The sequence below is a fragment of the Takifugu rubripes genome, chromosome 10 (genome assembly GCF_901000725.2).
Source record: "Takifugu rubripes chromosome 10, fTakRub1.2, whole genome shotgun sequence".
Classification (NCBI taxonomy): domain Eukaryota; kingdom Metazoa; phylum Chordata; class Actinopteri; order Tetraodontiformes; family Tetraodontidae; genus Takifugu; species Takifugu rubripes.
Window position 1 is genome coordinate 6,574,836 of NC_042294.1, and position 27,142 is coordinate 6,601,977.

General features: G+C 46.8%; 6 protein-coding genes across 9 annotated transcripts; 3 read left to right on the top strand and 3 right to left on the bottom strand.

Annotated features, from left to right (window-relative positions):
- Positions 1 to 78: 78 nt before the first annotated feature.
- Positions 79 to 2,250, bottom strand: si:ch211-140b10.6 (uncharacterized LOC105416992). Its single transcript, XM_011607876.2, has 3 exons — positions 2,075 to 2,250; positions 1,596 to 1,670; positions 79 to 927 (listed from the first exon to the last, which is right to left on the bottom strand). The coding sequence occupies exons 1-3, from the start codon at positions 2,098 to 2,100 to the stop codon at positions 600 to 602; spliced, it is 429 nt and encodes a 142-aa protein (XP_011606178.1). The 5' UTR covers positions 2,101 to 2,250; the 3' UTR covers positions 79 to 599.
- lnx2a (ligand of numb-protein X 2a) lies at positions 1,902 to 11,274 on the top strand. Of its 4 annotated transcripts, none has more exons than XM_011607877.2 (11): positions 1,902 to 2,057; positions 5,027 to 5,561; positions 7,985 to 8,214; positions 8,294 to 8,431; positions 8,542 to 8,741; positions 8,837 to 9,256; positions 9,339 to 9,512; positions 9,611 to 9,788; positions 9,870 to 10,095; positions 10,184 to 10,342; positions 10,590 to 11,274. In XM_011607877.2, exons 2-11 carry the CDS (start codon positions 5,143 to 5,145, stop codon positions 10,723 to 10,725), a joined length of 2,280 nt encoding a protein of 759 aa, XP_011606179.2. In that variant the 5' UTR covers positions 1,902 to 2,057; positions 5,027 to 5,142; the 3' UTR covers positions 10,726 to 11,274. The 4 variants fall into 4 exon arrangements, with proteins under 4 accessions (XP_011606179.2, XP_003968010.2, XP_029698489.1 ...); XM_003967961.3 differs by lacking the exon at positions 1,902 to 2,057 and adding an exon at positions 2,763 to 2,915; XM_029842629.1 differs by lacking the exon at positions 1,902 to 2,057 and adding an exon at positions 2,763 to 2,915 and having other exon boundaries at positions 10,184 to 10,391; positions 10,590 to 10,730.
- On the bottom strand, positions 11,227 to 13,164 carry gtf3ab (general transcription factor IIIA, b). The gene is made up of 9 exons (XM_003967960.3): positions 12,950 to 13,164; positions 12,772 to 12,866; positions 12,612 to 12,708; positions 12,449 to 12,537; positions 12,287 to 12,360; positions 12,136 to 12,216; positions 11,836 to 12,068; positions 11,618 to 11,671; positions 11,227 to 11,546 (listed from the first exon to the last, which is right to left on the bottom strand). Exons 1-9 carry the CDS (start codon positions 13,127 to 13,129, stop codon positions 11,424 to 11,426), a joined length of 1,026 nt encoding a protein of 341 aa, XP_003968009.2. The 5' UTR covers positions 13,130 to 13,164; the 3' UTR covers positions 11,227 to 11,423.
- A 3,117-nt stretch (positions 13,165 to 16,281) lies between these two features.
- Positions 16,282 to 18,410, bottom strand: rpl21 (ribosomal protein L21). Its single transcript, XM_029842632.1, has 6 exons — positions 18,307 to 18,410; positions 17,558 to 17,636; positions 17,383 to 17,444; positions 17,181 to 17,293; positions 16,622 to 16,772; positions 16,282 to 16,400 (listed from the first exon to the last, which is right to left on the bottom strand). The coding sequence occupies exons 2-6, from the start codon at positions 17,622 to 17,624 to the stop codon at positions 16,311 to 16,313; spliced, it is 483 nt and encodes a 160-aa protein (XP_029698492.1). The 5' UTR covers positions 17,625 to 17,636; positions 18,307 to 18,410; the 3' UTR covers positions 16,282 to 16,310.
- A 108-nt stretch (positions 18,411 to 18,518) lies between these two features.
- Positions 18,519 to 22,377, top strand: usp12a (ubiquitin specific peptidase 12a). Its single transcript, XM_003967928.3, has 9 exons — positions 18,519 to 18,896; positions 19,660 to 19,740; positions 19,824 to 20,037; positions 20,159 to 20,394; positions 20,513 to 20,589; positions 20,936 to 21,019; positions 21,098 to 21,295; positions 21,377 to 21,455; positions 21,540 to 22,377. Exons 1-9 carry the CDS (start codon positions 18,849 to 18,851, stop codon positions 21,639 to 21,641), a joined length of 1,119 nt encoding a protein of 372 aa, XP_003967977.1. The 5' UTR covers positions 18,519 to 18,848; the 3' UTR covers positions 21,642 to 22,377.
- A 597-nt stretch (positions 22,378 to 22,974) lies between these two features.
- gpr12 (G protein-coupled receptor 12) lies at positions 22,975 to 26,273 on the top strand. The gene is made up of 2 exons (XM_003967959.2): positions 22,975 to 23,228; positions 24,038 to 26,273. The coding sequence occupies exon 2, from the start codon at positions 24,050 to 24,052 to the stop codon at positions 25,073 to 25,075; it is 1,026 nt and encodes a 341-aa protein (XP_003968008.1). The 5' UTR covers positions 22,975 to 23,228; positions 24,038 to 24,049; the 3' UTR covers positions 25,076 to 26,273.
- Positions 26,274 to 27,142: the final 869 nt, after the last annotated feature.

Genomic DNA, 27,142 nt, shown 5'->3' on the forward strand with positions numbered 1-27,142 from the left:
CTCATGTAAACCACAGAAATAAGCAGCTGAATCAGTCATTACACTGTTATTATGAAATAATGATTTTGAGGGCAAGCTCAGTTTCCATGTCTCCCTTTGACACAGAGAAGTATTTATGATAACCAGTACAGACATGTCAAAAAAAAAACTTAGACAGGTGATAAACTGTGCTTACCCACTGGCGACAGCAGCGCGGCTTATGTAAACACTATGACCCCCCCCCCCCCCCGCTGTAGATACAGAGAAACTGTAATGACATTGTAATTGATATCTAACCTTCACTGCAACTTTAACAGATTTATATAAATTCCTATCTCAAATGATAGTGGAATGAAAAATGTTTCCTTTTTTTGTAAATTTTCATCTCCAGCTGCAGGCATCAATATTAAAGGAGCTGACTTAAGTGAACAAATAACAAAAATACAAAAGCCTCACATCATGACTGAATAAGTGTTACTTTTTTTAAACCAGTCACATAAATCATGTCTCTCGGCGTGTTAGCTGCCCAGAAAGCATTTTGCACACTGTCCTATCCGTCTCCCTATAGAAGGAGTGGTCCTTGTAAAAGAAGCAGTGTTCCTCTTCTGGACATTTTTTATTCAGTCTTTGGCTTTGTCCCTCCCATGTCTCCACTCTCTGTTGTCTTTGTGCCTGTAACTCCTTTCTCTGTCTCCATCCCGCCTCTTATCTTTGTTATTACAGCTGTCCCTCTGATGGTGTTTATGATCAGTGTTCCCCCCTTTGCTTGTGTGATCTCTGAAAGGTGACCTGCTGCGGTCGCGTTTTCTGTCCAGGGAATTGCTTCTCGAGCGCCGCCTAGAGGCGACGGGATCATCCACGGTCTCAGCGGTGTGTTTCTGCGTGCCTGTAGGGCGCAAAGTATTGAGGAGGAAGCGCTTGTTGGTGCTCTGGAGTGGACATTTCAACCTGCCAGAGGAGGGACCACAGTATTTCAGCAACAAGACACAATCTGCATTTTAACATTACATAAACTATAAGTCAAAAGTTGCTATGGAGATCCTAATTCCACAGTCAAGGGCTCCTTTGTCCTCTGTCGCTAAGAAAACATCCCCTATATATCTTGGAACATTTAAATAGAATTTTATAACTGTAATAATTTGTAATATGTAATATTTGTAATGTAATTTTGACAACAAATCATTTTGATCGTTCTTAAAATTCTTAACCTTAAAAGCCACCTTGAATTTCAAGGGAAATATTAACTAATCAGAAGTTTAGAAAATTATTAGTATAAAAAAACTGTCAAGCATAAAGAAAAAGGCAGTTACTTTACCAAAGCAGATAACTGCAACATAAAACATAATTTTGCACCTTGATTCAATAGCATGCCATAAATATACATAAATTTATGGAATTAATAAATTCTATGAGACTGAATTGTTATTCAACAACAATTGGTCCACAAATTCTGATAACGTTTAAGCCATAAGTTTGCTTTAAAGGAGTGAGGAGTTGAATGTTGCACGTTAAATCTAAGATCAGAAACCATGTGCTGTAGATCAAACCTGCATCTTTCTCAGATCTCCATGATTGCCCCACATGTGATGTGAACAGTGACAGCAGACAGTGCTCACCATCCTGTCGGCCCCATGGTCTCAGCTCTCATCCGAGCTCTGTCAGTCTCCTTCAGCAGCTCCTCTATGGCGCGCCTGCGTGGACAAATGAGCATTAATCATGTGGCTGGGGGGACAGTTGAGGACAAAAAATGAATCACTTAATGAAGGGAGAGAACCCCGAATGATTCAGTCTCTCATTATACGTAACTGAGAGACAGCGAGTGTCCTCGTTTGACCCGAGCTGCTGAATCAGCGATCACAGTTAAAAAAAAATTTAAAAAAATAGCCGACCTTTCGCCACACACGCCACCGACTGTTTCATAATAGATCCGACAGGCTCGCAGTCTCACACTTGCTGTACAATATCTTAAATAGAGCAGCTGCCTGCTAAAAATAAGTCGCACGCCGAAGAACGAGCGTTTGGGGAGAGCACCGCGGGCACTCGGGCCTTTCTTGCGCACGTTTTTGATCCAAAACAAGGTACAGTTGGTACGTACTTCTCCAGTTCATTATCCTCTGCCATCGCGTAGTGGTCAGTTTTCCACTGGCGAAGCAATTATTTCGGCTAAACTCGAAGGTTGTAAGATTATCAGGACATCTTTTTTTCTGTTTACTGAAATGCAAGGCCCTTGTACAAAGGACCCTGTGGATTTTGTTGTCCTTTGCAGTGCCTGATCGCCACGACCCCAGTGTGGCAGTAAAGCAAATAAATAAAATAACAGCTGCTTTTAAAATCATATCTGCAAGATTTATGCTTATCAAAATTGCTGGTCAATATAAAGCGACAAGAAAATTTGAGTTTTAGCATTTTCGTGGCAACAGATAAGCCGTTTTAGATTATTTCATTTAACTGCTTATTACTTACATATTAGTCATACCAAATTGGCAAATAAATGTAATCTAATCCACCGTGTAGAGAAAAAATAAGTTGGTAAAAACTGCAAAAATGAGCATATAATGTTCTTTTAAGCACATACAATAAACAATAAGAAAAATGGCGACTGCTTACAAAAACAATTACACTCTACTAGGCATTCTTATAAAGTTACTCATGTTTCATCAGAGACATTTTATATGAAAAAAACCCCTCAAAAATATTTAAGGACGGGCGATTTATAAGCCACCTCTGATTCCGCGATGGATTGACAGCCAGAGGATCCGCCCCGCCGCGTTGACGGACAACAGTGGGCGTGGCCCCGATCGCCAAAGGCACGGGGGCGTTTTTGTGCGGGTTTGCGGAACGGACCGTTGCGGTGAATGCGTGATTGAGGTCCCGCAGCTAATAACCATCCCCCTTTTGGGGCCGGAGTGCACGGCGCGGAGAAGCATCCGGAATAGGTAATGTTAGATCGGTATGATCCGGTGGCTGCATGCACGGTGGCAGTGTGTGGATGGATGGCTTTTCACTGATATTGCCATTGTCGCTTCATCTATGTCATCTGGGAGGGAGGGATGAAGTCAGACAGATGGGTGCAATGATTTAATATTATTATCATCGTTGTTAAGATCATTGTCGTTATTGTTATTGAATCTATAGATGACTGCATTTCAATGGATGTGTTGGCAAGCTAAATTAAGGCAGGGGAATTATGGGAATCATTAGCAGCAACGTTAGTTTTTGTTATTATCATTGCATATATGTCTGCTGTAGGAAAAAGAGGCTGCCACAATAGACCCATCAGAACAGCAGCAGGCCTGTTTTTGCAAGTCAAAATCCACAACTACTGATATATATTTTTTTCAAGCTAAAAGATGGGTAGATGGGTTTATGGAAATGTGGGCTAATCCAATAGGACCGGAGATTTTAAATCTGTAGCCTTAAACATCGCATCTTATTTGAAAATATCATGCAATATCATCTCTGGACTGTCTGGTGTCAGAACTAGATTTCCATGCCTTAAAACACAAATGAACAGAGACAGGTGCAGGGTCAAGACATATTTCTAAATATAAAAAGCAACATTATGACAATACCACCATGGCCTTGGACTCTCTCTTTCTGTCTGTCTCTCACTCACTTATTTACACACACACACACACATATGCACACACTCATATGACACGTGCAAAGGAATGTGTCAGGGGCCCTTACTGCTGAACATTTTAATTATTGATATGCAATAATCACTGGCTCTCGTACCATTAATCCAGTGTGCATGGTTGTATAGCTTGTCTGTGAGACAGGAGTGTGTGATATGGTGATGTCACAGCTTTGTTATAAGAACAGAGAAGCCTTGTGTCCTTATGATTAATTCATGTCCAGCTGCGGGATAGAGACAGAGGCATCCACTCACACACAAACAGGAGCACGTATTTAAAAGTAGGCTCCAAGAAGTAACTACCAGTCACAGGAGAGTCAGACTGCCACAGAGAGGGTAGCTGCAGAGACAGGGTGTGAAAAAAAAAGAGCCAGTGGGAGTCTTATTGTCAGCCATGCTGTCTGACAGGCTTGCAGGCTGTACCGCAGAGGATGAGTATCCCACTGAGGCAAGTGCATCTGCTGCGTGGCTCCCGTGCATCCTTTTCCAGCTCCTCTCTGAATGTCAAGCCCCACTAAACAGAGCTGCCTCCAGGTCGCCATGGAGACAGGAGCCAACCCCCACTGGAACAGAGGCAGGTAGTCACCGTGGCTTGGCTGGCCTGCTGTATGCTCAGGCATGCCCTCTGCTGTCCACTGAGCAGCATCTGAAGCACAGAAAGCTGGTGGAACACAGCATCTGAAGCTCTTGAAGCAAAACGCCTTAGAAACGATCAGTGAGCAAATACTCTGGGGACTCGCTCCCCTCGACCGAGTGCTACATTTCAAGACTTTGCTTCAGGCATGTTCTTGTTCTGGTGTGGAAGAAAGTGAAGGCATCTACTGTACATGGCTTGAGCCAGAAATATCAAGTTAGCTGTGAGGAATGTTAGGAATTTCCACTTCTTATTTCTCGTTATTTGCCTCTCCGAGCCCATTCTCTCCTGTCTTGTCTGTTGAAGATTTTAGGATTGTAATCTGGCCATCCTTTCCATCAAGATATAAATAACTAAAATAATAAAAGACTCCTTTCTTCATCCTGACTCTGTTTCTATTCTCTCTCTCACTTTCTTTGCTCTCCCTCTCTGCTGCTCTCCCAATCCCACTTCCTCTGATCTGTGTCCTCTCTCTGCCTCAATCCCAGATAATTCCCTCTCTGTGGAATTGAAAGATTGCGGCAGGCGAGAGCAAAAGAGAGATTATACTGTCAGATTAGTGGACAGGAGAAGCAATACATAATCTCAACACACACACACCCGCACGCACACACAGACTAGCACTCGGCGTCACTCTGGAGCCGCTCTCTCTCAGCCACGTGGTACACGTGAACAAAGCATTTGCCACATGGATAAATGCACGAGTCCATAATCAGACGCTTGTTGTTTTTCCGAAACAGCTGTTTAACCCTCTTGCTTTGCCCTCTGACCCGCAGCGTGATGTGCCATCAGCCACTGGGGGGCAGCTGTTCTCTCCAACGCTATCATCGCACTGTGGAGCTTATGGGATAGTAGCGTGTGTTCTGCTTTGCCGGAGTCGTTTGTGCCAAAGATGAGTTGCATCGAAGCGGTGGTGATGGGCAGCCCGGGCTGCGAGGTGGGCCCGGTGGAGCCAGCAACGGAGGCCCTGTGTCCCGAGTGTGGCCAGATCCACCGCGGTTGGGAGAACCATCTTTACAACTACCGCCTGGAGGTGGACGACGACCTGGTGTGCCACATCTGCCTGCAGCCGCTGGTGCAGCCGCTGGACACGCCGTGCGGGCACACCTTCTGCGCCCGCTGCCTGCGAAGCTTCCTCCAGGAGAGGGACTTCTGTCCCCTGGACAGGACGCGGCTGCAGCTGCAGGCATGCCGCAGATCCAGCATACTGGTGAACAAGCTGCTGGACAAGCTGTCGGTCTCCTGCCCTTTGACTCCGCTCTGCTCTCTCAGCATGCCTCGGTGTGACCTGGAGGCACACCTCAAGCACAGGTAATGAAGCTTTGAGGCAGATGTCGTAAAGTCCTTCCCAGCTGCGAGCGCACGTGCTCACTGATAGAGTTCAGCGCATGAGACCCGGCGTTTCGTGCAGCTGTACTCGGCTGATAGCGGGAAGTTAATTAGTTGCCACTGAGCTGAAATGATTAGTCAATTAAATGATAAGCCGATCAGCAGAAAAGGGATATCAGGATCTTAAGAAGTTGTGATTTCAGTAAAACATTTGGACGGAGGCAAGCTGAGTTGCTCATTTAACTTACGTATTGGCTTTGCAGTGCTGACTCACAGGTTTATATAAAATCACAGTTTTGGATGGTTGATTGGAAGCAAATCTGAGGAGAATTTTCCTGCTCTCCAAACCAATTCAGTGACTTATTAGTGGTCCAGTCCACAGCGTCTGGGGCTTCCATCCATACACGTTGGCTTTTGGCCCATTTGGACCAGGTGCAATGAGACCCTGAGGGGATTATTGGGCTGCAGGTCATGTGACAGGGGATTAGTGGTTCCCTACTGCAGTCATGGGTTGGCAGGCCAGGAGCTCTATGTTCTCATTCTGCAATCATGCTGAGCAACTTCAACACCAGAGACCTTTTCAACCATTTCTTCTGCGAAACAGCCAAGGGCAACCCTGGCCTGTGGTGAGTCAAATGCGGGACGTGAAGTCAGTGTGTCTTGGCTGGGCAGTGCAGCATCTTCTTCAGTCCGGTTCCCTCCGGCTGCCTCTCATTTCTAACTTCTGACTCAGGCTCTGCTGTTGCCGCTGCCACGCCTTGCCTTGAAATGCAGGATGTAGCATTTTCTCCCCCCTTTTCCGTCTATCAGAGCTGCCATAGGGGAACCAGGTTGCGTTCCATAGATGGAAGCGGCATAAATGTTGCATGTGGGAGAACTTCAACATTGGTGTGGGAGTGCAAGAATAATCTCTTATCTGTTAAAAACATTTGCTGAGTACATGCTATAAATGTATTAATGTAGCCCAGAGATGAGCAGACACATTCTAAGAAGTAATCCAATTTGCAAACATCTTTAATGACATGCTAGTTGTATGTTACATGCTTTTTTTACAACACATATGTGGTTGGATGCATTTGCACTAGGATATCCCGTGACCTCTAACACCTCCGCTAAGTCTTTAACAAGCTCATGCTATCAGGCTAATGCTAACAGGCTGTTTAAAGCCTTTCTGATTTAGCTGCTTTTGTAGGATCCCCTTTAAAGCAATCCTAATACAGGAAAAAAAAATATGAAAAGTGATAATCACAGGATAACAGTTGAGATAGATGTAGTGGAACAATAGCTTCAAAAGAACTGTCAGATATAAATGGTAATACTGCCTATTTAATTTTAGCTCGGCAAATATTAAAGGTAGAAACTAATTACCGATTACACAGCACAACTTTTATCAGATTAAAATAAGGAAGGGCATTCAATAGTCCTTATTAAAACTCACAAAGGTAATATTCTTCATTAGTGAGGGAAGAATTTTCATTTATTTGGATATTACATCCAGGCACATCCAAGAAAAGATGGAAAGATTCTGAATCCTCAGCTTCAGTTGTCCTCCAGATTCAGGGATTTTCTGCCGCTGCAGCCCATTTGAACGCTACATCATGTCGATGTCCATCACATCAGCAGTGGGACACATCCCTGACAAGACCAGGTCATCTCGGAAAGACGCGGAAAGGTGGCTATAAAGTTTAAACTGGGCTACCTTCACTTCCAATGTGACAGTCGTGAATGCAGATTAAACCTCTGAGCTGTGGGTTTTACCTCCACTAACATTCCACCCAAGATATTTGCAGAACCAAAGTGATTTATGATTTATTCTGATTTAACTATGGGTCAACATGGCTTAAAGATTGAAATGGAAATGACAGGCAAGAGTGCGATATCGTCCTACTTCAATGTCAGTTCGCATTTTGCCACACCAGTCAAGGCGGGGGCAGCGCTATCTGTCACCCACGGTAATTTCCCCCCCCTTTCAGAAGCATTTAAATAATTAAGCCTGCTCTTTCTGTCGCTGCCACTTTCAGTAAATACTTTAGAGTCAAGTAAGGCTGAGACTACGTTGATCCATTTAGGGTCTCTGTCTGTGTGTATTTTTAATTATTTTCCACTGAGGAGTTTCTATTTATGGGCCAGACTTGATATAATTGTCTCCATCAGATTTGCAGCTGAACTCTTTTGGGACTGGCCTATATAATACCGTGTTATCCATTCAGTGACATCCTTTGTCCAGTAAAAATAGCAAGGTCATTATGATAAAAGTCATTTTAATAATAGGTATTGAGGCTTTGTGGCCTTGGGTGGTCACAGCTTGGTATTTTTGTTCTCCAAAGAACACATTAATTGCACTAATAGCATGATTACAGTATTGCGCTAGCGATGCTAATGAACGCCTGTTTCGTGATGGAAAGGTGTCCCGGGATGCGGTGTCAGCAGGCAAGCGTGGACGGTTCCCGAGGCGAGAGTGGGGACGAGCTAGCGATGGTGACCAGCCCCCCCAGGTCGCCCGGTTCCCCGCAGACGGTCCTGAGGGACAACACGCCATCACCGCCCTCCAGGCTTAGCAACAGCAATGGGCCCGTGTGGACACGGGATGCCGGCCTGGACAACCCCGCCTTTGAGGAGAGCACAGAGGAAGACAGTGGGTGGAGTCAAGGGTCGTTAGTAAAGGTCACGGCGGGTCTGTCCAAGAGTCAGTCTCTGTCTCCTCCCATCTTTAGGTGTGGTCGGTTTGGAATGCGTGGTCCCCAGGGTGAAGCGGCCCCTCAGTAATCCCTGCATCCACCTCCTCCGCTCTGTCAGCTCCACCTCCTCGGGGTGGGACTGCATGGAGTCGCCTCCTCTCTCCGCTGAAGAAGGTATGGCGTGACTGATAAAACGGTCCGATTTATAGTGTCGGGTCACATTTTTGTGAGGCTGGAACGAGTTGCATGTAGAAAGGTCTAAATGCATCCGTGTGCTCATTAAGGCTGCGTGAAGCTGCCCTCGCTCCCCGAGGGGGAGATTACGGCCATCGAGGTGCACCGGGCCAACCCGTATGTTGAACTGGGCATTAGCATTGTTGGCGGAAACGAGACGCCGCTCATCAACATCGTGATCCAGGAAGTGTACAGAGACGGGGTCATTGCCCGAGATGGGAGGCTTCTAGCTGGGGATCAAATATTACAGGCGAGCTTTGATCTTTTCCCAGTTTGATCTGATAACTCCCCTGATGCCTCGGCTTTGAATCTCAACTCCTACAATTAATGTGCTTGTCTGTGCAGGTCAACAATGTGGACATTAGTAATGTCCCCCACAGTTTTGCCCGTTCCACGCTGGCCCGGCCCTGCACCACCCTGCAGCTGACGGTGCTCAGAGAGCGCCGCTGCGCTTCCCGAGCGCCCCCCTCCTCCTCCTCCTCCTCCTCCACTCCGGCTGCGCCCCACGCCCCCTGCTCCACCCCCGAGGGCACCCCGTCCAGCCCCAACACGCTGAGAATCACTTTGCACAAGCGGGACTCCACCGAGCAGCTCGGCATCAAGCTGGTGCGGCGGACGGACGAGTCGGGGGTCTTCGTGTTGGACCTGCTGGACGGCGGGCTGGCAGCGAAGGATGGCAGGCTGAGAAGTAATGACCGTGTTTTAGCCGTCAATGAGCAGGACCTACGGCACGGGACCCCCGAACAGGCGGCCCAGATCATACAGGTGAGGAGTTGGAACCCAGGAATCCTTTTTTTCTTCTCACCTGAGACATGAAATCAAAAGCGCAGCGTCTTTGTCGTCCCAGGCCAGCGGAGAGCGAGTCCATCTGCTGATCGGTCGACCCAGCAAGCCGACTCCGCCGGTGCCGCCGAAATCAAGCTCCGCCAGAGACCTTTACTGCCTTGATCACTTCCTGCCTAACCACAGCTCCTCCCAGAGTCCTGTCCCCGCCCACCTCTCCCGCACCAGCTCCCACAGAGTGAGCACTCGGGTTATTTTATGTTTTTGGATATAAACATCAATTTTGGGCGCTTTATTGCATGTTATTTAATGATGCTGTGCGTGGATCTATTGTAGGACTTTTCCCAGTGCGTGACCTGTAAGGAGAAACACATCACTGTTAAGAAGGAACCGCAGGAGTCTCTGGGCATGACTGTTGCAGGGGGGCGGGGCAGCAAGAGCGGCGAGCTGCCCATCTTTGTGACCAGCGTCCAGCCCCACGGCTGCCTGTCCAGGGACGGGAGAATCAAACGAGGTAAACGCCGCCCTCGCGACTCACGGCGTTGGGACCAAATTCACCCCGATATCAACGCGCCGGTCCCGCTCTGTCCTTCAGGTGACGTCCTGCTGAGCATCAACGGGCAGGACCTGACGTACCTGAGCCACAGCGAGGCTGTGGGCACGCTGAAAGCCAGCGCCGCCTCGCCCTCAGTCCAGCTGCGGGTACTGGAGGTCAGCATGGTGGAGGAGCACGACCACGACGAGCTGCTCCCTCACACGCATGACAGCGACTTCGACGCCAACTGGTCCCCGTCATGGGTCATGTGGTTGGGTTTACCCAGGTGAGGCCCGGGACATTTTAAAAGACAAATAAACCCAGGAGGATTTTTTTTTTTTTTTGGACAAGCAGCTCTTTTCTTTTTGCGGCAGCTACCTGCACAGCAGCCACGAGATCGTGCTGCGGCGGAGCCACCCCGGCAGCTGGGGGTTCAGCATCGTCGGGGGCTATGAGGAAAGCCACAGCAACCAGGCGTTCTTCATCAAGACCATCGTCCTCGGCACACCCGCGTACTACGATGGCCGGCTCAAGTGAGTGAAGAGCATCTGTTGATTATATTAACAGTGGCGTGACTAGAAGGTAAATAAACTGCATGAAAATATGACTTCATATCACCATAATCTGTTCCAGCTGCTTTTTCCCCTCAACTAATTGCCTAATTGTGTGTGGTCCATTTAACATCCACCTCCATTCATAGTTTTTGTCCATTTCTTATTGATCTATTTGATTGACACTTCACTCTAAGCGGGCGGGTTCTGTTTACCACCATCTCCGCAGGTGCGGAGACATGATCGTCGCGGTCAACAGCCTGTCGACAGCGGGGATGAGCCACTCAGCTCTGGTGCCCATGCTGAAGGAGCAGCGCAGCCGCGTGGCGCTGACTGTGGTCTCCTGGCCCGGCAGCCTGGTGTAACCGGGTCGCGCCGCTCAACGTCAATGATGAATGTTCGATATCAGGAACGGCCTCGGCCAAAGTGAACTGGTACTCGCTACCGTACATCACTCCATACCAGGCTTAATCCAGGACCAAAAGTATTCGGAGCCGTAGTATACCCAGCAGGACCAAACCTGCCCCGAGCCAGGCGGGAAACTGAACCAGATTGTGCCACGTCATTCGACAGACTGCCCTCACCGCTGCGCCGCTGAGATCATATGGCTGCGTTCGCCCTCACGGGGAGAACACCAACTGTTAACAGGTGATCGGTGCCCCGGAGGAGTCGCGGCAGCGTCATTGCTAGTAGCAATAGAAAATTAGCCCGTGATTCTGTCATCTAGGATAACAACCTATAATCAGATTTTTTGTGCGACACCAGCGCTGCAGCCAGCTGTAAAGGGCCTCATCGGTAACCTGCCTCTCCCCGGGGGGACTCAGCCTTCCTTAAGCTTAATCACCATGACAACAGCTGGAATTTTATACATGTGTGAATGTGTGTTTGTTTATTAAAACATTTCCTTCAGAGGATTGACGTCTGCAGGGTATCCGTCCACTACTGAAACCAGGTATGCGTTACAGTGCTGTGCTTTATTAACGAGGCTGTTTATTACTTCTAAACAAAAAGGAAACAGAAATTTCACCAACAATGCATTTTTACAGTACAGCCTCGGTGTTGCTCATTCTAAAGTGGTGTCGCGCAGCTTCGCAGCGAGCTTGCTAGTCTCCGCTTGATTGGCAGCAGCTGCTAATTTGCGCCGCAGGGCCAAACGCCACGGCTGATTCCGTTTAGGACGCAGTTTCTGGAAAAAAAAAATAAATAAAAAACACATAAGATGGGGACTTCCTCCAAGTGTACCAGCCAAAACACTACCTTCACTTTCTTCTTTGCAGGGTCGTGCACCACCTCGTGTCTCCACAGGCTTTCCTGGTACAAGAGTTTAAAGGTTCACCGTTCCACTTTAGAAATCACCCAAAAATCTGGCACAATTGTCCTCCCATTAACACAGCAACCCTCACAGCAAATTTGGCCCACAGCACCATAACCTCTGCAGACTACCTTGCATCTCAGCTCTGAAGCTGCAGGTTTACCTTCATAACAAAGCTTTTCCCACACCCTGCGTAGGCACAGCCGAAGGATCTCTTCCCCTCATGGTCTCCTTGTATGTGACTATCCAAGTTGAAGCGGTGGGTGAACTCTTTGTTGCAACCTTTCTTGGGGCACAGAAGCTTTCTCCTCTCACCAAAGTGGACACGCAGCTCATGCTGGTGCATGAACCAGGCGTTATTAAACAGCTTTTGACACCGTTGGCATGGCACCTTGGCTGTAGGGATAAATTAGCGCATTTAAAAAATCCGGTTTAAACGGTTAACTCCAACCCATCGACTCACCTTGATGTTTTTTTCTGTGCTTCAGATATTCTGTCCATGTCTTCGCTTCAAACGGACATGCATTCGTCTCGCAGACGTAACCTTGAGCAGAGAGTCTTTAAAGGTTAAACCCCATGACATTAAAAGAAATGAGTTCTAGTTCTGACCCGACCTGCGTGGACCCTCTCGTGATGCTTCAGTTTTCCATGAGTGGGGAATTCTCTGGAGCAGCCCTTGAGGGAACAGCTGGGAAAGATGAGCAGTAACGGGGAACAAGTTAGTCTCATGCTTCTTTTTTTATTATTATTAGAGCATCAAATGTGGCAACACCAACTGAAAAGGCAGGACATTCTGGTGCTCCCCCTGATGAGCTTTCAGTTGGTTCCTCTTGTTGAAACTCTTTACACAACCCAGATGATCACACTGAAACAAAAATAAGCCACCCAAGTTTGGGCTTTGAAACAGAGCAAAATAGAAACAGGGCAGGAGTGTCGTACCTGGTATGGTCGCTCCCGTTGGTGGTGAACTCGGCCCATGTGGTTCTTCATGCTGGAATGCGTGACAAAGGCCTCTGGACAGCCTTCAGCAGGACACCTGAAGACCAGAACATGTGCAAGTCACAGGAAAAGGTCAGGATTTGGGAACTGAGCCGCTCACTTGTGTGGCCTTTCCCCGCTGTGGTTGAGCTCGTGTCTGGTGAGTTGGTAGCGGGTGCAGAAGCTCTTGTCGCAGCTCTCGCAGGAGAACGGTTTCTGCCATCACAGCGAGAGAGAGTCGACACGTGATCCCAACAACACTCACGGCAGCCCCGGCGTTTCATCCCACCTACACTTACCAATCCCGTGTGTTTGCAAAGATGAGCCTCGAGCTTCCACAACTTACTGAATTTAGCTTTACAGTCAAAAAAAGTACAAACAAAGCTCTTCTGACTTTGTAACCTCTCCCCCATCTTTAATAAGGTGTCAGATGTGGTGTTGTGGTCACAGACCAAACTTATAATCCATGTGCAGGACATTCACTGGCCTACAACCAGGAGCTCACCTGGGCTCCATTTAACTAACTGGAATGTACCAATCAGAGCCAAAGAGGGGGGTGCTGCAGTTGTGCGCATTTAAAACACCCCATTTAATATTTAAATACCTTCCAATGATACTTAAATATGCTGAATGTCCTTTTCATGAGCTTCAGGCATTAAAACTTACACAGGCTCCTTTTAGAGGGTTTTGGGTTCTTATCAGACTGGGCAGAGAGGCAGCTGTGCATCTCCATTAACACACTCTTCTTATTAACATCCATTTATTGTTTCTCACAGTTATTCAGTCATTGGAGGGTTTCATTTTTTTAATTTGAAATGAAAGCAACTTCCCTCCGAGTGAAAAAATGACTCAGTAATTATGTCTGCATGGGCCGTGTGAAAGGCTCCGAGGCAGCATGAAAGATAATTACAAGACTCATTATGAATAATTAATTCACCATTAGCCTTGAGATAATTTTACAACTCAAGACTGCAGTGATGATTATGGGCGGATCATGGAAGTTATTATACAGCGAACTTTCAACTTTCAAAAAGATACACCGTCAAATATTTTGTATACCAACACCATAATACTTGTCAGAGCAAGAAAATAAGAGATTTAATTAATCAAAAATGTGAATCTTGCATTGGTATTTTCCTAAAATGTATGTCAGAAACACACCGGTAGGTGACAATAATAAAAGAAAATCTAGTGAATAAATAGTGAATATTTCAAATTAAAACTTACATTAGGGAATTTAACTCATTTAAAACTAAAGGTAACTCACTTTAACTTCCCAGCTCTGTGAACAGAAATATTCTGTTTGTGGGAAGGTTTTGGGATTTCCAAAGCAAAATAAAGAGCCGTGGAAAGACCCTGTCACTCCAATTAAACTATCAGCTTGTCTAAACATGGGAGATGGCCCCCCATGCCCGTGCCATGCTCTCATACGAAACCTTTGACTGACTTTTGTGAATGAGGCCTATTGAGAGCCTGTTGGGCGTTAACTCGGTGCCCTCCCACGCTTCAGACAAGCATGCCTGGGTCACCTGTCAGCGTTATCAGCCTCCTCCTCTTTTCATCCGGTCCCGCGCACCCACCTCTGCTGTCAGGGCCTGGATCAATACAGCTGGCTCACTATCCACATATATGACCGGGCCCGTGATCTGATAAACACACACACAGATACAGCGTGTGGTCTGTTTGACAAGTAGTGGGACTTCCTTGGACCTTTGTCCACACACACACATTCAAATCACAGTCACATTCTACAGACCACTGGTAGCTCTTTTTCTTCAATGTACAGAAAAATATTTATTTTTCTCTCTCAGTTCTGTCTCAGGGAGGGACTGACTCTGCCCTTCCCCTCACCCTTTTACATGCACAGCTCCCATAGGCCCAGGCTGGGGGCATTGATCTACCGTGTTAGTGTGTGTTAAGTGTGCGGTTAATATGTAACGTCCCGGGTCGATACGGCTGCTCTGAGCTGCAGGCTGAGCTGACAGATTCAATCTGTGTGTGTCAGACGTGTGTGATTAAGGAGTCCATAGTGCTTTTATCCACAAACCTCCTCTCTCTGCGCCGCGTTCTTTCTCTCTGTTTGCTTTTCATTCCTTCAATCAGTAACTTCCATGAGTCAGCACCTCACCTGACGTACACAAAAGTCTCACTGCAAAATTGATGTACAATGTTAGGCAGCATGGAGCTATAAAACATGCAACGCTAATTATAAAACCAATGAGAACGGTCTCAAATCTGTTATTCTTTTAAACTGACACAAACCAGCCTGACACCATCTAAACTGAATCCAGGGCTCAGCAAATCAATAACAGAGGATTTGGCTGCCATCGGACTCATTGATTGATTGCATTTTTTTGAAACTCTTCAAGTTGTTGGATACTTATTACTCTGTGCTGATAAGGCCCGTTGCTGAATCCCCTGACCCCGGGCCTCTGAGGTCAAAGGTGAAGGAAGACAGCCCAGGTTTTTCCTCAATGTCAATATTAAACATTTGCTGGTAGAAGATGTAGTGAGCAATGTTACGGTCTCTCTTACACACACATGCATTTTTACTTCTATCACTGTGAGGACATACATTGTAATAACACACTTCCCAGCTACTTACCCAAGCCTCTACCTTCAGAACTAAATGCCTAACCCTAACCACACACACACACACACACATTTCTGTCAGCTGCTCACCATATCTCTGTAAACTGCTGCTAATTCGTGTAAATATTGAGTAAAGTACCAAGGGGCAACTAGATAACCTATTTGTCACATAACCAGCCAGCCATTCAGCCTCCATTGATTAAACAACACACACAAGTGATGAACACATGTACACACACCCAAGAAGCTGAGATGTCTATTCTCCTACATCTCTTCTGCACCAAGAACATCTGGGCTCTATGCAGGGATGGTTTGGAATAATTTGGGCTTCAATTTATTCATAAAAACAAATATACTGTGATTTCTTCTTCCCATCTTTATTTAATATTCACTTTATTTAATATTAGTAATTAGTAAAAACTAGTAATTATTCAAATTATCCTCTAAACCTTTTCTTGTGGGTTCCAAAAGGCAACATGAAGTTTACAAGACCTAAAATGTACAATTATTTAGGAGCCTTTAGGTCTGATCTAAAAAAAAAAAAAAAAAAAAAGTAGCTTGTTTTTCATCTCATATTCAAATTTACCTTCACCTGGCTTAAATAAATGCATAAAACGTGTTTTCATGGAGACCTTTTATTCAGCAGATGCTCGCCATGACGTCAGTTGCGGGTAAATCTGGTCGTTGTGACCTGGTGGCGAGCGCCACCTACCGCCCTATTATGTTATTACGTTTCTGCCTAGCGCCCGCTAGGCCGACGGCCCCGGTATCAACTTAAAATGGAAAGATTGAACTTTAAATTCGAACTTCATCATTAACAAGGTGAATTTTTGATCAAAAATAGGGGCTTCAATCACAACAGGTTTAATGATTGCCAATACTTCTGAGACACCAGTCTACAGTGATCTTAAAGATTTGATCAGAACAGATTGATTTCATTTTGAGACAAAGGAGAATAACCTAAGAGCAAATATAATAAGGGAAATAACTTCAACCCACTGGCGATATAAATAATTCAACAGAGGAGAGCACAAGCGGCATGTGTACAAATACATTTATTTCAGCTCATTATGCCATGAACTCATATGGGATGGGCTCCAGCAGCTGGGGTGCATTCTTCTTGGTGCTGACAAAGTGAGCATCACGAGGAGGAGCGGGCTGTACAGAAAGGAACATCAGATTGTCAACTGTTAGAAGATTAAAATGTCTAAACAAAAGACATTTTAGCTCAATATGTAATCACTATCAATGGCCAATTTATACTAAATAAAGGTTCTTTGGATTCCACGTGAACATTTCAGTTAAATATCAAAATCGCTTAATGTTTTTGAAAACTGCTTTCAAAAATAATAATCAGGTTCTAAGTGAAGGTTTTATACCTGACGTTTCAGTTCCACCCAGGTGCCATTCTGCTTGGCCTCCAGCTTTTTAGCGTCGTTTTCTTTGACGCGCTGCAGAAAACTGTCCCTGCTCTTTGAGTGCTTCACGTGCTCAATGCGCACATTAATCCTCTTGGCCAGGATCTTACCCCTGCAACAGATAGGGTTATATATTAAGCTAAAAACTGATTAAAATGCAAAGCAATTGTTACAGCTCAGAAATGAAGCTGCTTTGAGTTAACACAATAAGTTAAGCCACACACACACATTAATAAATTACCGACATGTGCAGTTTTATTGTAAAAAGACTTTAATATTCACAATGCTGTTTCCTCATAACAGACCCAGAACAAACTAGCATTTGACTGGGCCGTTCAAGGGTGAAATGCTTTACCCCACATGAATGACCACTCACGACATAAACAGCCCTGGTGGCAAAGTGAAGATGGGGTCACACTCCTCCAACCAGATGTTTAAGGGCCAGTGATGCAAAGGGGTGTCAAATAAGGAAATTAATAGTAATTATGAATAATTTAAAGAACCAAAATATCCCACTTACTTGACCTGCTTGTTGACAATGATGCCAACAGCGTGCTGGGTTACATTGTACACACGTCCTGTTTTGCCATGATAACACTTGTGAGGCATTCCTTTCTGGACCGTTCCTGTACCCTAAAAACACCAGATTCACAGCACATGATCAAATGTGGAAAATACCAAGCAGGATCTCAAAAACAGCAAGATTAAACCATGCATCTTACCTTGATGTCAACGATGTCACCCTTCTTGTAGATGCGCATGTAGGTTGACAGGGGGACAGGGCCTGTTAGGTAAAGAACATAATATCTTCATCTGCCCAAGCTGAGGTGTATAAAGCACTTTTCATAGGAAAATGCGACACAATAGAGCAATTTAAAAGCAATTTTGGGTGCTTACCATGCTTGCGGAATGGCCTGCTGAACATGTACCTGGTACCCCTCCTCTTGCCCTTTGTGTTCGTCATGGTGGCTGTTTACTAGTAAAGAGTAAAACCAAATTTAAAGTCACAAACAAGGCATGGTTGCACGTTTAATGACATTCTTTTATACATGGGTTTACAGAAATGAACATACTACATTGAACATTTACAATACACAAACTTGGCATATGTAATGACGCAAATAGGTTTAGGCGTAATTCACCACTCTAAATGTGTGGAAAGTTGACATGTTCCCAACATTCACCAGACCGGAGAAGAGCTGTCAAACCCTGATCAGCAACACATCTTTGGGCGTTTTGAAGTAATTTCGCTAGAACATGGCATGTTTCTACTTCCAGACCCCGGGAGGAAATACGCTAGCTTAGGCTAACACGATATAATTATAGAGAGCATATCTGGCTTGAAGCAGACTACCTGCAAAATTTAATCAAGCAACAGAACATATATGACAATTATTAAGAGGGGAAAGTGCCAACTGAAGAATACAGCAGCGTTTCTGCTTTGGATGAGTAGAGGCCCACATGGGGAGCCACGCTACTAGCACCATTCACGTTGAACGGAAAAGAACAGCATAAAGATCATCGTTCCAACTTGTGTTAACTTTTTCACATATATCAAAGGACGATTGGCGAATAAGTTGATAAAACCTCGTACAGAAGCCACGATAAAATAGAGAAAATGTAATTTAATGTGGAGAAGCTCTTACCCCGGGTCTATACAAGATGGCCGGATCGGGGGAAAGAGAGAGCGGCAGGCCCCAAACTCCTCCTTGTGACACACAGCTGAGGTATGCAGCAATATCGCCTGAAAGAAATTAAAATCGAAGGATTTTTAAAATGGGAAAATAAATCTGAACAAAACAAAGATACATTAAATTTATACCAGTCATGTCTTTTAACTGTAGGGGGGATTTTCATATTCTAAAGTGTCTTTTTATCTGTCGCAGGATTTGCCGTAATGCATCGCGCATGCGCAATTTTCCACGAAACGATCTTAAATGTTTTGATCATGTACGTCGTTACTTTCCTTAAATTCGTGGAGATTATCCACATTGTTTTTTAGGGACGTGCCTTTACCAGAGGAGATCCATACCAAACCAAATGAAGAAAACGGAGACTGGGACGGATCACTTTGTTTTTCTTAAACTGCTGGACTTTCCGTTAGCGGAATCGCCTGTTCGCTCTCACGAGGGGAGCCAGCCCAGTCTTGTCAGCGCGCTGCTGTGAGGTGGAAGATGGCGTTAGCCGAATGGAAATCCTAATGACAGTCTCCAAATTTACCTCTTTTTGTACCATGGTGAGTTTTACGGGAGCTCTGTGGTCGCATTGGTTTTGTAATATAGTGGTAGCGAAACCACCCGAATGCCAATGCCTGCTTTTAAACCCGAGAATTGTAAAGAAAAGCAGCCAGTGTTGTCTAAGCTAGCCAAGCAGTTTCCCGACCGGATCGAAGCCAGAATCCACCCGCCCACTCCCGTTTTTGTTGTGATTTGTTTTTGCTAACGGTTGTAGGTTTATCCTCCGCAATGCGGGATTCGTTTTAAATCACAGGTTGACAGCTGATTCGGCCACTGTTCGCCCTAGTGTCGCTGAGAACTGTGACGGCACTCACCTGCTGCAGTGGGGACTCTGGGCTAAGTTGCTAGCGCAATTAGAACTGAAGCTAAACCGCTATTAATGTCAGAACCGGGTTAACAGGAACGCGGCTTCATTAGTGGAGACTTTATGACGCTGTCGGTCAACATTGTGTGTGGTTAGGACAACCGCATCCGAGATCGTATGAACGCAGACAATGACGACACGTTTAAGATTAGCTGCGCAGTTGCTGATCCGCTCCAGCTGCACGTCCACTGTGTTGGAAGTGTGCAGCTGCACACTTCAGATGGGTTAGGATGTACCGGTAGTTTACGGGGACAGAAGAAACCGTGTCGTTTTATTAATTTACTCGTTCAATTCGCCCTACAAGTCGCTCAAAAGCATGCAAAGCCTCTTCATTTAAACTTAACTCAAACATTTTCTGACGTTATTGGCTATAGTTGCAATTATATATCCATTTACAGGGCGCCAATGCCTCTGCACTGGAGAAAGAGATTGGATCTGAGCAGTTTCCAGTCAATGAGCACTATTTTGGCCTGGTCAATGTAAGCAAATTATATACTTATATTCAATTCCCCCTGCCTCACATTCACATTGATTGTACCTGCTGTTAATTGGGATTTTCTAGTTTGGGAACACCTGTTACTGCAACTCGGTGCTGCAGGCTCTGTATTTTTGCCGACCATTCCGAGAGAAGATCTTGGCATACCGGAGTCAACCTCGGCGGAAGGAGAACCTGCTTACCTGCCTGGCAGACCTCTTCCATAGTATTGCCAATCAGAAGAGGAAAGTGGGTGTCATACCACCTAAAAAGTTCATCACAAGGCTACGCAAGGAGAATGGTGAGAGCAGGGAGAATGGACACGACTTGAATGTTTTGTCATTGCTTTAAGAAACAATTTCCTACCCTGTGATTTCTGTTTCTGTCGATAAAAATAACAGGTTGCTTCTCCTTTTCCACAGAGCTGTTTGACAACTACATGCAGCAGGATGCCCATGAGTTCTTGAACTACCTGCTGAACACCATTGCAGATCTGCTTCAAGAGGAGAGGAAGCAGGAAAAGACCAATGGCCGCCTCGCAAACGGCACATTGGACAGCCAGAACAACAATAGCAATGCCACTCCTGCTCCAACTTGGGTCCACGAGATCTTCCAGGGCACTCTGACTAATGAGACACGCTGCCTTACATGTGAAACAGTAAGATGCTGCCTGTTGTTTTTGATGTAACTTACACAAAGTTAATTTTACCACACGGTATTAAAGGTTTGATTGAGTTTTAACCTTGTTACACCGCTTACAAATCTGCTTTCCTCAGATAAGCAGCAAAGATGAGGACTTTCTGGACCTTTCTGTTGATGTAGAACAGAATACCTCCATCACTCATTGCCTCAGGTAAAGTAAGCTCATGCCAAGCGAAGCTGTATCTTGCAGCAAAGATGCACAATTTGTACTTCATTGAGAGGAAAGACATCAGAACCCATACAGACGGTCTAATATAGCTCGTGTTTGGATTGCAATATTTTCTCTGCGTAGGTTTTATTTTATCGTGATCGGGTTGTAGAAACGTAATTACGCTTGACCAGTTTGAGGGGGAAAAACATTCTAGTCTTTTAAGAGCGGTCAGAAATAATTCATTTACCAAGATGCAGGAAACAAGTGCATTGTTTTGCTAATGAATGGGCTTTCTAGCGATGTGCGTTTGGGTTTGTGGACTAATTCATTGTTTATGCATCCTCAGAGGGTTCAGCAACACAGAAACACTGTGCAGTGAATACAAGTACTACTGTGAAGAATGTAGAAGCAAGCAGGAAGCACACAAGAGGTAAGAATGCATGTTTATTTTTGGTCAGCCTTTGTGGTGAGCAGACACGGTGTCTGATTTTTGTCGTTCATGTGGCAGGATGCGTGTTAAGAAACTGCCAATGATCTTGGCTTTGCACCTGAAGCGCTTTAAATACATGGAGCAACTGCAGCGCTACACCAAGCTGTCCTATCGCGTTGTCTTCCCCCTGGAGCTCCGCCTCTTCAACACCTCTGGGGACGCCACCAATCCTGAGAGGCTCTATGACCTAGTCGCTGTGGTGGTGCATTGTGGCAGGTATACATCGATTTCCACCTATATTACTGTCTCCACAGCAACCAGAGACACTGAAGAGTAAAACTGTGTTTTTAATTTCAGCGGTCCAAACAGGGGACACTATATCGCCATTGTGAAAAGTCACGATTTCTGGCTGCTCTTCGACGACGACATTGTAGAGGTGAGGGAGTCAGTCCTTCGATACAGTCTTGTACTCAACATCAGCCTAATGTTGTTCCCAAAAACTTTCCGTCTCCGCTTGCAGAAAATTGATGCACAGGCCATCGAAGAATTCTACGGTCTCACGTCCGAAATCTCCAAGAACTCCGAGTCGGGCTACATACTCTTTTACCAGTCCAGAGACTAGAAGTAGAGTTAGTTTTTTTTTTTTTTTTTAATCACAAAACTAAGAGTTGAGTTCCCTCATTATGGGAAGCAGAGGACCATAAACACACCACAGCGGTCCACACAGGTGATCCCCTTCTGGAGCAGCTGTAAATCATACTTGTGCTTTTATGCACGTAGTGCCGTGTCCCCTCCTGCCTCCTCATCTCCTCCCCTGGCTGGATGGATGCCGCTGCTGCTGGGACAATGACACCACGCCGAATAAAAACCGTCGCGATTCTTTTTTTTCAAAGCAGCAAATGAGGGATGTACAGATGCCGGTTGGTCACATGACTTGCATATTGTTTTTTTGTTTTGTTTTTTTGCCTTGGATGTAAGATTGAATGGGTACTGGTATTTAAGCATTCATACAGTGTAACATTGGCCTGTTGTCTTAACTCGCCCCAAGCTGTTGTTCTGCACTGGCATTTACTGAGTAGATCCCATTTGCGATCGTGGATGGGTGTGAGTTTAGCATCCCAGCTGATCGGGCACCCTGGGTTGTATATTTCTACAGTGTACAGGATGGTATTTGTATAAATATAACAAGATAATATTGGAAAATGTTAGACCTTGAAAAGATGTATTAACACTATGGTGCACTTTTGATACCGTTTTGTAGGTGTTGGCAAGTTTATGTGAGGGTTTGCTTAAAAAGGCCTGTTGTGCAACGGTTATTTCTGTTTTAAAGAAAAAGAAATAAAGCCAGTAAGATTGAGGATGGGTGTGATGCTCTTTTTTTATTTTAATCCCACAGATGAGTCATAGAGCTCAGCACCGCCCCTCAGCGGTGTTAACCTGCCCTGTCCCAACGCAACAGGAGTTATTTTTAATCCAGGCAGGTGCCGCGTAAAAAACGCGCCGGCGGTCACATTCTGCACGACCCGGTCCATGCAAGAGCACGAAGTCGCCACCAGCAACACATGATTGCGCCCGGGAGGCGATGCAGGGAGGGTGGAGATAAGGCAGAGAAGATGGAGGACAGGGGAGTAGGGTGGACGTGGGGGGGGGCTGACACACATCAGGGATGCTGTTAATAGAACAGACATGGACCAGAATAGAAGGGTCCCAATGAGCCTCGCAGGAGGAGCATGTTTGTTCGTGCAGGTGAGGCGCCAGAAGCTTCACCAGGTAGTAAAGCGGAGAGGAAGTGGCGTGCGTGCGCTGACGCGGCGCGCACACACACCTGTCTTTGTCCTTGAGACAGCGCCGGTCAGACATTTAGCGGACTTAAAACACTCTCCTGGGTCTGTTCCGTTTGGGACTCCACCTTCATTATCGACTCCCCCCTCCCTCCCTCCCTCCTTCCCTCTCTCCATCTCCCTCCCCCTCCCCATCTTTCGCCGCTGCTCCGCTCGCCGCTCGCCTCGCCGCTCCTACCGCACAGCCGCAGTCCGCGGCGACCAGCCCTTAACGACAGAGCCGCTCCGATCTCCTGGCACTTCGGCAGACGGAACCAGCAACCCCCCCCGCCCGCACCACAGCCCCGGCTTCGCCGCACCATCCTCATCAATAACATGGAAATACAAGACTGTCGCTCTTCCATCTAGTCGCACCTCACAGACTCAAGGTAGGTTGGGTGTTTCGAGCATCCTTCACATGCATGGCAAATGCAGCCCCCACCACCCCATCTTCCCTCCACTCCAGCATCCTTGTGCTGACGTGGAGCAGCTGCTGTGTTTCTCTTATGCAAAATGCAGACAGGCGTAGTTCCACATGGCATCTATAGGGTTGGAGGTATATTTCCCTGGCGGCTGCGGCGTCTTCCGCCTCTTTCTTGGAAATAACCGCCTGACATTTATCAATATATTCCATAGAAACGTGGCCTAAAATGTACCGCAAAGCTTTCGGTGTGATTTTCAATAGACTGCTTAATAGATCTCCCTCCCGCAGGCATTAATAAGTCATGATCATCACGTGTGGTAACAGAGGCCGCACAAATGGGAATAGGAATATTTTCATGCCGGCACATTAATTAATTATTTACCCAGAGGAACAAAGCCACAATTTTGTATTTTTATTTGGGTATCCGTCATCGGGAGTTTTGTGCTGTGGAATAAATAAAACTTGTCTTTATAACGTCCAATCCAGCGACACGCACAGCGGTGGGGGCATGGGGGGGAGGCTGCCTTTGCTATTTTTGCCACTCGTGCATGCATTTTTTACAGCTTTTAAGAAACTATATTTGTGGTGATGTTTTTTTAAAGGGCTATTGAAGGAAAGTTTGTTGTGTATTGTTATGATGCGTTTTTAGAACATTAGAAAATAACGCGTTTATTAGACATGTTACAGGATTCATGATATGATGCTTTAAGAGTTGGGCCTCTAACAGTCGCCGCCGTTGTTTTATATTGTGTATTTCATCTTTTGGGATTTTAGACGGGGGGCACAATGAGTGAAGCGCCAGCTGTCACCTCCAGCTGGCTGAACCCCGACTCGACAGCGTGGGTGAGCGGCACCGGGGGACTGGCGAACAACGGCACCGGCCTGGGGACCTTCCCACCTGAGTCTCTGGCGCCCAGTCAGATGCCCCTGTTCGTCAACCCCTGGGACATCGTGTTGTGCACTTCTGGGACTCTGATTGCCTGTGAGAACGCCCTGGTGGTGCTGGTAATCTGGCAGAACCCGGCGCTCAGAGCCCCCATGTTCCTGCTGATCGGCAGCCTTGCGCTGGCTGACCTGCTGGCTGGCCTGGGCCTGGTGCTTCACTTCACCTGTGCCTACCTGCTCCGCTCCGATGCTGCACAGTTGCTGACCGTGGGCCTGGTGGTGGCCTCGTTCTCCGCCTCTGTTTTCAGCCTGCTGGCGATCACCATCGACCGTTACCTGTCGCTTTATTATGCCCTCACCTACAACTCGGAGCGGACGGCGGCCTTCACCTACACCATGCTGGTGCTGCTCTGGGGCCTCTCGTTATGTCTGGGCCTGCTACCAGTGACAGGGGTCAACTGCCTGGCAGAGGAGGCCACGTGCAGTGTGGTGCGGCCGCTGACGAAAAACAACATCGCCGTCCTTTCCGTCTCCTTCCTGCTGCTCTTCGGTCTCATGCTGCAACTCTACGTCCAGATCTGCAAGATTGTGATGCGCCACGCTCACCAGATCGCCCTTCAACATCATTTCTTGGCCGCCACGCCACATTACGTCACAACGCGGAAGGGCGTGTCCACGCTGGCAATCATCCTGGGTACCTTTGCCGCCTGCTGGATGCCATTTACCGTCTATTCCCTCATCGCCGACTACACCTACCCCCCGCTCTACACTTACGCTACCCTGGTGCCTGCTACCTACAACTCTGTCATCAACCCGGTCATCTACGCCTTCAGGAACCAGGAGATCCAGAAGGCGCTGTGGCTGGTGTGCTGTGGATGCGTGCCAGCTAGCGTGGCCCATCGCGCAAGGACCCCTAGCGACGTGTGACTGAGCAGGCCTGAGCAGGAAGAAAGAGAAGGCCTGGTTCAGCTCTGCTTCTCACTGGATCTGTCTGGTGTAAAACAGAGCAGCAGCGGCGGAGGTCAGGGGAGGCAGCAGATGTCTGGGGCTGTGCTTCTGTTTGGTGGGGCTTCCAAAAGAAGCCTGTGAGCTATCCACAGCCCACATGAACGAATAGTGTTTTCCCTCCATTGCACTTACCACTGTCTTCCCCCAAAAGAGGGCCGTCAGTGCGCGGGCTGTATCCTGCTCCCTCCTGTCCAACCGGCGCCACGCCCTTCCTCTGTTCTGCAAAGAGAGCATCAGTGAGCCACAGCACCGCTTATATCACGTGTACACAGTTCGGGTATACTTTGGGGTGACATGTTCTCATTTTTGTCAAAAAAGGCGCGATTGTCCGTTCGCCTCTGCGCGTAAAAACGCACGGCCGGTAAATGAAGCCGCACGCGCGTTCGGAGGGGGAGAGGAGGAGCGAGAGGGGCCGCGGATGAATGCTCGTGCGTTTCCACTTAAAGCCGGTCTGGAGCAGCATCCTGGTGCGCTGTTGCTGCACTTTGAACGTGCGTCGAAAGCTAAACAGTCGCGCCGAGCTAAAAATAGACGCCGGCGCTCTCTGATCCGCACCCTGCGTCCTCCACAGACGCCGGGAAAGAAATCAAGCCGTTTCGTGTTCTCCGCGTCACCCGGGTCTGTGCGTGAATGCGTTTCAGTTCAGTTTGCGTCTGGGACACTCATGACCGCCCCCCTATTAACCCCTCCTTCTTCTTTAATAATTAATCCAGGCTCCAAACCTAATATAGCATATGTTTATCAGATTAGGTATCCACTTTTTTTTCTATCTGCGTTTACTTTCTAAATGTGACATTTTTGGGAATGTAATGTCAATTTCTGCACAGTTTATTTAGAAATAAAAATATCTATACATATATATATTGATTGTATTCTTTAGATATAATTAAAACATCCTTGAAATAATCCCTACAGGAGATTTGACTAATTTGATTATATTTATTGATCTGATCCGATCCAAATCTGATCTTTTGTTTAGACCCACACAAACTGATGCTCTGCATGCTAGCCTGAAGTGCACTCTGCATGCGACAAGCACAAATCTCCTCTATCCCTCATGCGTTGGTTGTGATAAATCAGACACGTGCTGTGTCACCCCCCCCCCCCCCCCCCCCCCCCCCCCCGCTACCCCCACATCAGCATGACCTTAATATTTCTAATAGTGGATCTCACGTGTATTGCATTGTTTGCGTTCCTTCGTGGTCTCGAGAAGAACCTCCCCGTTTGGAGCTAGCTCCGAGGCGTTCCCATAGAATTGCTTTTAGTCGAAATGGAGCTGCTCTGAGTCGGCCGCCGTCCTCCGGCGCTCCGCATGAGTTAGCAAAGCCCACGGGATCACGTCAGCAATAACCGGGACGCGAGGAGTTAATATCGGTGGCAGGAAGCAATACTCAGGCAGCAATAACATCATCGTACGCCGCCACAATAACACCTTCTAATAAGTGGTAGATGTCACACCAGGGCTGGATGCGAGCGGACGGTTCCTTTGTCTCATTCGTCAGCGTTTGTCCTCCGCCGCCGCGTCGTTCGAGCCTGAACGTTTCTTTGCCTGTACCTTCTGTGAGAACACAGTATAACCTGTACGCAGTGTCGTGACCCTGGGTGTCTGTGTGTCCGTATGAGTTTCGTGGCCTCTGGTACGCGTCCGTGATTCAGCAGCTGAGACCATCGAGTCTCTCCTTTGTGCAGGGGAGGTAAAAATGGGATGAGGGAACATGACCCGCCCTGACCTTTAAGGACAATGCCGCCAGTCTTCCGGTCGTTTCTAAGCGAAGTGACCCCACCGTTATTGTGTTTGAAGAGCTTTTTGGTAGACAGGACCAGGAAGGTGGAAGCTCCTGCACTTCAAGCCAAAGTAAAAATGGACTCGTGCGAACTGTCCTGCTGTGTGTTCTGGCTCTTCTTTACCACTGTTGATGTTTTAAATCAATACAGTCTGGTTGATGCAGGTGTCTGTTAAGTGACCTCACAGAGATTTTATGAGCT

Coding starts and splice junctions, on each gene's coding strand:
- lnx2a (XM_011607877.2), top strand. CDS start 5,143: ATGAGTTGCATCGAAGCGGTGGTGATGGGCAGCCCGGGCTGCGAGGTG. Junction 9,257..9,338: donor AGGCGGCCCAGATCATACAG/GTGAGGAGTTGG, acceptor TTGTCGTCCCAG/GCCAGCGGAGAGCGAGTCCA. Junction 10,343..10,589: donor TACTACGATGGCCGGCTCAA/GTGAGTGAAGAG, acceptor CCATCTCCGCAG/GTGCGGAGACATGATCGTCG.
- rpl21 (XM_029842632.1), bottom strand. CDS start 17,624: ATGACGAACACAAAGGGCAAGAGGAGGGGTACCAGGTACATGTTCAGC. Junction 16,773..17,180: donor ATTGTCAACAAGCAGGTCAA/GTAAGTGGGATA, acceptor TATCTGTTGCAG/GGGTAAGATCCTGGCCAAGA. Junction 16,401..16,621: donor GGGTGGAACTGAAACGTCAG/GTATAAAACCTT, acceptor CTTTCTGTACAG/CCCGCTCCTCCTCGTGATGC.
- si:ch211-140b10.6 (XM_011607876.2), bottom strand. CDS start 2,100: ATGGCAGAGGATAATGAACTGGAGAA. Junction 1,671..2,074: donor GAGGATAATGAACTGGAGAA/GTACGTACCAAC, acceptor TTGTCCACGCAG/GCGCGCCATAGAGGAGCTGC. Junction 928..1,595: donor ACCATGGGGCCGACAGGATG/GTGAGCACTGTC, acceptor CTCCTCTGGCAG/GTTGAAATGTCCACTCCAGA.
- usp12a (XM_003967928.3), top strand. CDS start 18,849: ATGGAAATCCTAATGACAGTCTCCAAATTTACCTCTTTTTGTACCATG. Junction 19,741..19,823: donor ACTATTTTGGCCTGGTCAAT/GTAAGCAAATTA, acceptor GGGATTTTCTAG/TTTGGGAACACCTGTTACTG. Junction 20,590..20,935: donor TCCATCACTCATTGCCTCAG/GTAAAGTAAGCT, acceptor ATGCATCCTCAG/AGGGTTCAGCAACACAGAAA.
- gpr12 (XM_003967959.2), top strand. CDS start 24,050: ATGAGTGAAGCGCCAGCTGTCACCTCCAGCTGGCTGAACCCCGACTCG.
- gtf3ab (XM_003967960.3), bottom strand. CDS start 13,129: ATGTCCTGCACATGGATTATAAGTTTGGTCTGTGACCACAACACCACA. Junction 12,867..12,949: donor TTTGCAAACACACGGGATTG/GTAAGTGTAGGT, acceptor CTGTGATGGCAG/AAACCGTTCTCCTGCGAGAG. Junction 12,709..12,771: donor AGCGGGGAAAGGCCACACAA/GTGAGCGGCTCA, acceptor TCTGGTCTTCAG/GTGTCCTGCTGAAGGCTGTC.